The sequence below is a fragment of the Lupinus angustifolius genome, unplaced genomic scaffold, assembly GCF_001865875.1.
Source record: "Lupinus angustifolius cultivar Tanjil unplaced genomic scaffold, LupAngTanjil_v1.0 Scaffold_582, whole genome shotgun sequence".
NCBI lineage: Eukaryota > Viridiplantae > Streptophyta > Magnoliopsida > Fabales > Fabaceae > Lupinus > Lupinus angustifolius.
Window position 1 is genome coordinate 51,832 of NW_017727917.1, and position 7,901 is coordinate 59,732.

Below are 7,901 nucleotides of genomic sequence, written 5' to 3' on the forward strand. Positions count from 1 at the left end.
TTTGTAATGTATAATTTGTATTTTAGAATCTCAAATATAATTTTTTACGCTAAATTTACGGTTGAATTTATTCAATTGGTCTAATATTCAATTTTTTAAATACACTTTTAAAATAAGAAGATAATAAGGATAAAATAAGAAAATAATATTATATGGTTTTTTGGTAGAAATAAAAAGATACTGAGGGCAAAATAGGAAAACACAAATTACACCATGATGGGTGGTTATTTTGTGTTTTCCCTTTATTAATAGTATAGATAGTAAGTATAGATATAGATATTTTAGCTTTTTAAGTCATTATGATTTGGGTTTAATATGTATACACTGATAGTGTAAGTGTTTTTTACACTGTCAGCAAATCTCCACCATTCATATGTTAACTACCATTAACTTTTAAACAAAAGTATTACAAATCAGTGGTTGATGATATGCTGACTTTACACGGTCAGTGCACAGATTTTAAACTCTTATGATTTAAAGGGACATAAAACAAGTATTAAACTAAAATTTAATTTCAACAGAATAGTTATTATTTAACTGACGTAATTCGTACACAGGCAACTCAAAGTATCCTTCATATTTCCTTACTGTACCAAATACAACGGATATGTAATTGTATGGGACATGGATCGTGGAGAGGGGATTGTTTTTGTTTTTCTTTCTTATATTCTAAATAAAATGATAAAAATAAAAATCCTCTCTACTATACCAGAACATCAAATATTACAAAAAAATAAAAAAAGGAAAAATTACAATGATTTGACACTCCTACAATGAAATAATATTTGTATCATTAATATTAAAAGAATAAACAAAAACTCTTTTTGGAAGATCCTTGTTCATTATAGAAATACAGAGAACCATTGTAATTAATAACCGCATTGCCCACATGTTAACTTATCTTATTTGGATTGTCCTTAAGATTTTTTTTTTTTTTGTAAAAATAATAACTAAAAAAGACTTATGTATTTTAATGTTTGGAAAAAAATGATTTTTCGTTTTCACTTAAATAATCAACTTGCATTTTCTGTAAAGACCCACAATTTCTCTTTCTTTCTCCATTTCTTTACCAACTGGAATTTGTAGGCGTTGTTGTAAAAAAATAATTAGTATTCAAAGCAACAAAGTTATTCAAGTTCTAGAGCAGACGTGTAGAAATGCAGAGATAAAATGTTGCTGTATTTTTTATTTTTTAGCCACCAAGAGAGAAATGACAATGATATAAGAATAAGATAAAACCCATTAGGCCATTAACCAACCATTCTACATAAACTATTAGTTTTGTTACATTTGGCTCCAGCTTTTGAAGCATTGTTATCATTTAGAGTAGGTGATATAAGAAAAACTTGGATACGTCATATCTAAAAACAAGTGTATTTATGTTTTTTGATATTATTTTGTATGACTAAATTTTAATTGAAATTAAATTCTTAATGTGTTGACAATGTTTTATTAATTATCTCCACACAAGTCTTTCTCTTTGCTTAAATATGAAATCTGCAAGAATTTTGATAAAGTCAATATTGTTTATCACAATACAGCTACCATACTTGATAGTTAACACGGTTTCTTGATCTCAACCAAGACAGCATCTCACTGCAACTTCGTCCTTCACATTCTCCTTTGCATTAGTCAAATATGCCTTTCTCATTATATGTTTGAGTTTGCACAGTTGACCAAGAGATAAAAAATAAACATATATGGTGCAACTTGGACCTTATAGTTCTATATAAGTGTAACATTTCATGTTCATATCACCCAACAACAGTTCATTTAATTTTCTGCTAATTTGTGGAAAGAACCCTTTCGATATGGCTGCAAGTTTTGTCTCGGTGTCTTTTCCTAGCTTCAAATTCAAGTATTTGTTGATTTTTACATGTCTTATTGGAATAGTTTCAGCTCAGTTATCTACTAAATTCTATGATAAGACGTGCCCTAAAGCTGTTAAAACCATTACAAAAGCAGTGGATGAAGCTGTGTCCACTGAACCTCGAATGGGTGCATCCTTGCTAAGACTCCATTTTCATGATTGCTTTGTTCAGGCAAGTCTTATTTCACTCATCATATTATGCAATTGCTGCATGAGTCTCAATATTATTCAGCATGTGAATAATGTGCTAATTGCCAAAGAATTGGGGAGTTGTGTTTAGAATCATTTCAAATAAAATTGCATTACTTTGTAATCTTGTTTCCATAGTAGACTTTTTTCATCTACAAATGTAGGCATATTGAGCCAGACCATGTTAAACTGTGCATGATTATTTGCCATTTTTTTCTTATGCAAGTAACTACAGAATAAAATGTAGTATTCCTCAAACAGTTTGAAACTGTACTAGTACACTGTGTATTAGATGACATTCACATATGTATTAATTTCTTGGATTAAAAGTTTGACATATATATAATATGCAACTTGTGTTTCTTCTAATATATTAATTTCAACTTTCACTTTATACATTGTGTTTTATGTAGGGATGTGATGCATCAGTATTGTTAGATGACACAGCAAATTTCACGGGTGAAAAAAATTCTTTCCCAAACGCTAATTCCCTTAGAGGGTTTGAAGTCATAGACAACATAAAATCTGCATTGGAAGAGTTGTGCCCTGCAACTGTCTCTTGTGCTGATATACTAGCCGTTGCAGCAAGCGAATCTGTTGGTGCTGTAAGTATATTATATATATATATAATTATATACATTACAATCTAATTAAATTCATCAAATTAATTAAGATTTCATATAGTGTAAGTTGTTATTATTATCATTATATATGATGGAGAGTAATGTAAGACAACTTTAATTATGTCAGCTTGGTGGACAAAGATGGAACGTACCATTAGGGAGAAGAGACTCAATTACTGCAAGTTTAAGTGAAGCTAATTCAGATTTACCTGCTCCCTTTTTGGATCTTAGTGGCCTTATCACTGCTTTCGCCAAGAAAAATTTCACAACTGAAGAAATGGTTACTTTATCAGGTATTTTTATTTATTACAGCATGTGTGAAGCTCAAAGGAAAACTACACCTAATTAAGTCAACATGTCTCATTTGAAGTAACACATGTTAACTTTTTATTTATTCCATTAGTTAAGAGTATTTTTAGGTTAATTTATTAGGAAAATACTATATAGTATTACTCAAAGGTTTATTAGCCTAGATTGATTATTCTCATTTTCTCATAATATATATCTCAATTTTCATAATAACAAGTGTTTGTAATACTGTTCCAGGAGCTCACACGATAGGGCAAGCGAGGTGCATACTTTTCAGAAATAGGATTTATAATGAGACCAACATAGATTCCTCATATGCAGCAGCATTGCAAGCAGCATGTCCCTTTGAAGGTGGTGATGATAATTTGTCTCCTTTTGATACCAAAACTTCAGCCACTTTTGACAATGCTTACTATCAGAACTTGGTGAACTTGAAGGGTCTTGTTCACTCTGACCAACAACTCTTTGTTAATGGATCAGGAATCACAGATGGTCAAGTAAGTAGGTATAGCAGAAACTTGGGAAATTTCAAGAAAGACTTTTCAGATGCAATGTTAAAGATGAGCATGATTACTCCTTTAACTGGCTCTGATGGTCAAATCAGGACTAACTGCCATTTCATCAATGCCTAATCTAATATTTTAATGCTTCTTTCAGTTGAGTTTTGATGAAAAATAAAAACTCTAAAGTCAGGACTATTAAGTTTTTTATTACTTTTCTTTCTCCTTTAAAATTCATTTTATAAACGAATCCTGAAAAGTATTTAAATACAACTTATGTTAATTTACGGATGTATTTGTGGTCTATTTAATTTATTATCCATGTCAAATGTATAATTTAAATATGCAACGTTGATAAAGTATATATGATTTGTTGTGTGATACGTGATCCGATAAGATTTGATCAATATTTTATGGTGACAATAATCCACAATGCAAAAAGAATACTCCACTGCAGATTGCATGTGTGGTTGATAGACTTTGCTTGAATGTTAAAATAAACTGCTTCAATTCCAAAGCATGTTGGTTGTCATTAATTCACGTACACAATATACAACCAACGAAGTTTAATGTACTCAATAAGGATTCAAATCATATCTACATGTATGTGAGTTTCAACATGAGTAAATAATCTACAAGTGCGTGGAGTCATAAGGTGGTTGGTAAAGAGGGTGGTCATAAGGAATGGAGTGCATGAGGTTGTGGGTTTGAGTCCCACCATCAACAAAAAGGGAGTTCTAAGGTAGTTAGATGGTAGAGTGTAGGAGGTTGAAGGTGGAATCTCACCCATAACAAAATACTACTAAAAAGTAATGTCAATTAAAAAATTTGTTATTGTAGGCGAATCTAAATTTAACCATCGATACAAATATGTTATTTTAATTAAAAAATTAAATATTCATTATTATAGTTATTTTTTGTTTATTATTATTAGTTCGAGACATGATTTAGAACAATAAATATTTGTCGATCCATTTCCACGGTGCCAATGAGTAGCAAAGTGATTGGGCCACATAACTCAAGCCTGAACTATAATTAGCATGACTAAGCTATGGACCTAGTAACTTTAAATTCAACTCACCACCCAATATCACTTTGAATTGACATTGAAGTAACTGCCCCAAACATGAGAACCCAAGCATTCTCACAACTGATCATAAACTAACTATATCGCTTCCTCTTTACATTTATCTCCGGAATTGTAGGATAAGTACAGTATCCTTCTAGTAAAGTGAAAACTCTACATTACCACAATCAACATTTTCAAAACTATCCTTTTATGGATTATTTCAAGCAAACCAGACTAATGTACTCATAATTGTAATCATGATGTGATTTCTACTTTGATAAATATTGATCACCCGTCTCGATTTCCTATTCCGACCAATTAAAAAGTGTCACGAAAGAAAATTCTTAAAAATAAAAGATAGTATTTTTATATTACTTTATGAAATTTGATTAACATAATTTTTTTGAAACAAAAATCTGTGTTCAAGTTTGATAACATTGAGATTTCGTGTATGTATTAGTTATAAACCCATATATAATTAAAACATTGAGCACAACATAACTAACATTGGCAAGTTGACCCGGAGGATATGGAGGATAAAGAGATCATAAACATTAAATGCAAGTTAAGTTAAAGCACCTTCTATATAAAGTGTGTTTTTTCATGGACATAACCACCCAACTATCTTAAACCTCTTCATGTAATTAATATATTTTGCTTCATTAATTGTAGAACTTTTTAAGTTGGCAATGGCGGCAAGTTCTCACTCAGCTATGGCTTTTCCTGGCTTCAAAGTACTAAAGTATTTGTTGGTATTTACATGTGTTATGAATGGTATTTGTTCAGCTCAGTTAACAAATAATTTCTATGATAGAACATGTCCAAAAGTGATTAGAACCATAAAAAAAGCAGTGGATGATGCTGTACACCGTGAACGTCGCATGGGAGCTTCTTTGCTCCGACTCCATTTCCATGATTGCTTTGTCCAAGCAAGTTCACTCATCTTCTTCTTCTTATGCTTGCTTTTTGTTACATTCATAATATTGCATGCCTTATGCATTTGCTTACACAAAAATGATAGTCATAAGCTATATATTATGAATAGTTTTAAATGAAGTTGCATTGGTAGTTTTCATAGAGATAATAGTGAGAATATAAGGATTTGGGTTCACTAACTTTACAATATGTCAAACTTAGGTACAATCAAATCGATTGATCAATTCAAATTAGGCAATCATGTTAACTAATCTTGAGGAGAATTGACCAATCATAAACAATATGAATCGTGATTGATCAATTGAATTCAAGTTGATTAATTAATGTGCTACAAATTAATACTAGTTCACCAATAAAAGGGTGTTAATACTAGTTCCTTATAATATAAAAAAGAGAAATTACAAAATACTTTTTTCATTCGTAGATATAGATGAATTATATTAGGTAAATCATGTTAAACTATTTTGTATGATTAGTTCTGATATATTTTTCCCTTGTTACAAATATTTATACAACCAAATTGAATAGGAAATGTGCCCCAACAATTCATGCTGTAGCAACATATAATGTGGTAGATAGCATACCTCACACAACATTGGTTTCTCTAATTTTTGAGGGGAAATCATTTAGTATATATTAGGCTAAACACCAAGTTTCTATATTTGTTAAAATAAAAGTTTGGTAATGATGATGTATATTCATGTTACATTATTTTGTACTTGCACAGGGATGTGATGCATCAGTATTGTTAGACGATACTCCAAATTTCACTGGTGAAAAGAATTCTTTCCCCAATGCTAACTCACTTAGGGGTTTTGAGGTTATAGATGACATAAAATCTCAATTGGAGGATATGTGCCCTGGTGTTGTTTCTTGTGCTGACATTCTAGCTGTTGCTGCAAGTGAAGCTGTTGGTATTGTAAGTAGAACTATATATCCATGCATAAACATGCTACAATCTAATTAAGATTTCATATATAGAGTGTGTAACTGTGTATATATATGATGGAGAATTATGTAATTAAGATAACTTTAATTATGTCAGCTTGGTGGACAAAGATGGAACGTACCATTAGGTAGAAGAGACTCAACAACTGCAAGTTTAAGTGAAGCTAATTCTGATATACCTGCTCCCTTTTTGGATCTTAATGGCCTTATCTCTACTTTCTCAAAGAAAGGTTTCACAGTTGAAGAAATGGTTACTTTATCAGGTAAATTCACTTTACTTAAATGGGTTTTGTCAACACTTTTAAGGACATAAACTATTGTATGAATCAATCCAAATCATCATAATATATTTAGATATGTGTCTGAAATAATGAAATAATTATAGTGTAAGAACATTATTCAATAATTTCTTCTTTTACATTTAACTTGTTATTGTGTGATCAACATTAGTATTAGTGATCGAAGACTAACTACCCTTTTCATTGTTTTTATATGGAAATTATTGTTCAGGAGCTCACACAATAGGCCTAGTACGTTGCAGATTTTTCAGAGATAGAATTTACAACGAGACCAACATAGATCCATCCTTTGCAGCAGCAATGAAAGAAGAGTGTCCCTTCGATGATGGTGATGATAATTTGTCTCCTTTTGATTCCAAAACTCCAATGTCTTTTGACAATGCTTATTACCGTAACTTGGTTGAGTCAAAGGGTCTTGTACACTCAGATCAACAACTATTTGTTGATGGATCAAGACGCACTAACCCTCAAGTAATTGCATATAGCAAAAATTTCGGACGTTTCAAACATGATTTTGCAAATGCAATGTTTAAGATGAGCCAGCTTAGCCCATTAACTGGATATGATGGTCAAATCAGGACTAACTGTCATTTCATCAATCCAACAACAGATGAATATAGAGAATAATGAAAAATGATTAATGGGTACTTGTTGCATGGTGTAATAATTCTTTAAATAAAACCTTTGTTTATTATATAAACCTGTAATCAAATGCAACTTGATATAAATCATTTATGCTTTGTATTTTACTAAAAGATCGAATAAAGTTATTCAATAAATTAACACCACCTTGTAGACAGTGTCAGAGAAAAATGCTCCGTGGCTTTTGGCTGCATGTGTGTGATTGATACGACTTTGCTTAATATAAACTGCTTGAATTATTCTAATTTATATATTATAAATAATATTGCTTAACCTCTAATTCATATCATAGGCACGTGGAGGTGTATGATCATGCATGCATGTCTCCTTTGGAGATTTAACTTTAAGTACCCACATTAAGCCGCCCAAATAAAAATATGTTATTGATATTTTTATTTTGTTAATGTTTTATTTCAAAATCAATTGATAATAGAAAGAGTAGTTCATATGTATTTAAATTATGTTTAAAAGAATAAGACATATAATATAAGATTTATTTCTAACATGTTCTCTCAA

At 30.7% G+C, this 7,901-nt stretch overlaps 2 protein-coding genes across 2 annotated transcripts; both read left to right on the forward strand.

Annotated features, from left to right (window-relative positions):
• Positions 1-1,743: 1,743 nt before the first annotated feature.
• On the forward strand, positions 1,744-3,688 carry LOC109341691 (cationic peroxidase 1-like). The gene is made up of 4 exons (XM_019579635.1): positions 1,744-2,042; positions 2,473-2,664; positions 2,810-2,975; positions 3,229-3,688. Exons 1-4 carry the CDS (start codon positions 1,746-1,748, stop codon positions 3,621-3,623), a joined length of 1,050 nt encoding a protein of 349 aa, XP_019435180.1. The 5' UTR covers positions 1,744-1,745; the 3' UTR covers positions 3,624-3,688.
• Positions 3,689-5,161: 1,473 nt separating this feature from the next.
• LOC109341692 (cationic peroxidase 1-like) lies at positions 5,162-7,558 on the forward strand. Its single transcript, XM_019579637.1, has 4 exons — positions 5,162-5,489; positions 6,224-6,415; positions 6,542-6,707; positions 6,955-7,558. The coding sequence occupies exons 1-4, from the start codon at positions 5,250-5,252 to the stop codon at positions 7,368-7,370; spliced, it is 1,014 nt and encodes a 337-aa protein (XP_019435182.1). The 5' UTR covers positions 5,162-5,249; the 3' UTR covers positions 7,371-7,558.
• Positions 7,559-7,901: the final 343 nt, after the last annotated feature.

Excerpts from the sequence above, each read along its gene's own strand:
- LOC109341692 (XM_019579637.1), top strand. The coding sequence starts at position 5,250 with ATGGCGGCAAGTTCTCACTCAGCTATGGCTTTTCCTGGCTTCAAAGTA. Across the intron at positions 5,490-6,223 it reads TCCATGATTGCTTTGTCCAA|GGATGTGATGCATCAGTATT; the intron begins GCAAGTTCACTC and ends GTACTTGCACAG. Across the intron at positions 6,708-6,954 it reads AGAAATGGTTACTTTATCAG|GAGCTCACACAATAGGCCTA; the intron begins GTAAATTCACTT and ends ATTATTGTTCAG.
- LOC109341691 (XM_019579635.1), top strand. The coding sequence starts at position 1,746 with ATGTTCATATCACCCAACAACAGTTCATTTAATTTTCTGCTAATTTGT. Across the intron at positions 2,043-2,472 it reads TTCATGATTGCTTTGTTCAG|GGATGTGATGCATCAGTATT; the intron begins GCAAGTCTTATT and ends TGTTTTATGTAG. Across the intron at positions 2,976-3,228 it reads AGAAATGGTTACTTTATCAG|GAGCTCACACGATAGGGCAA; the intron begins GTATTTTTATTT and ends ATACTGTTCCAG.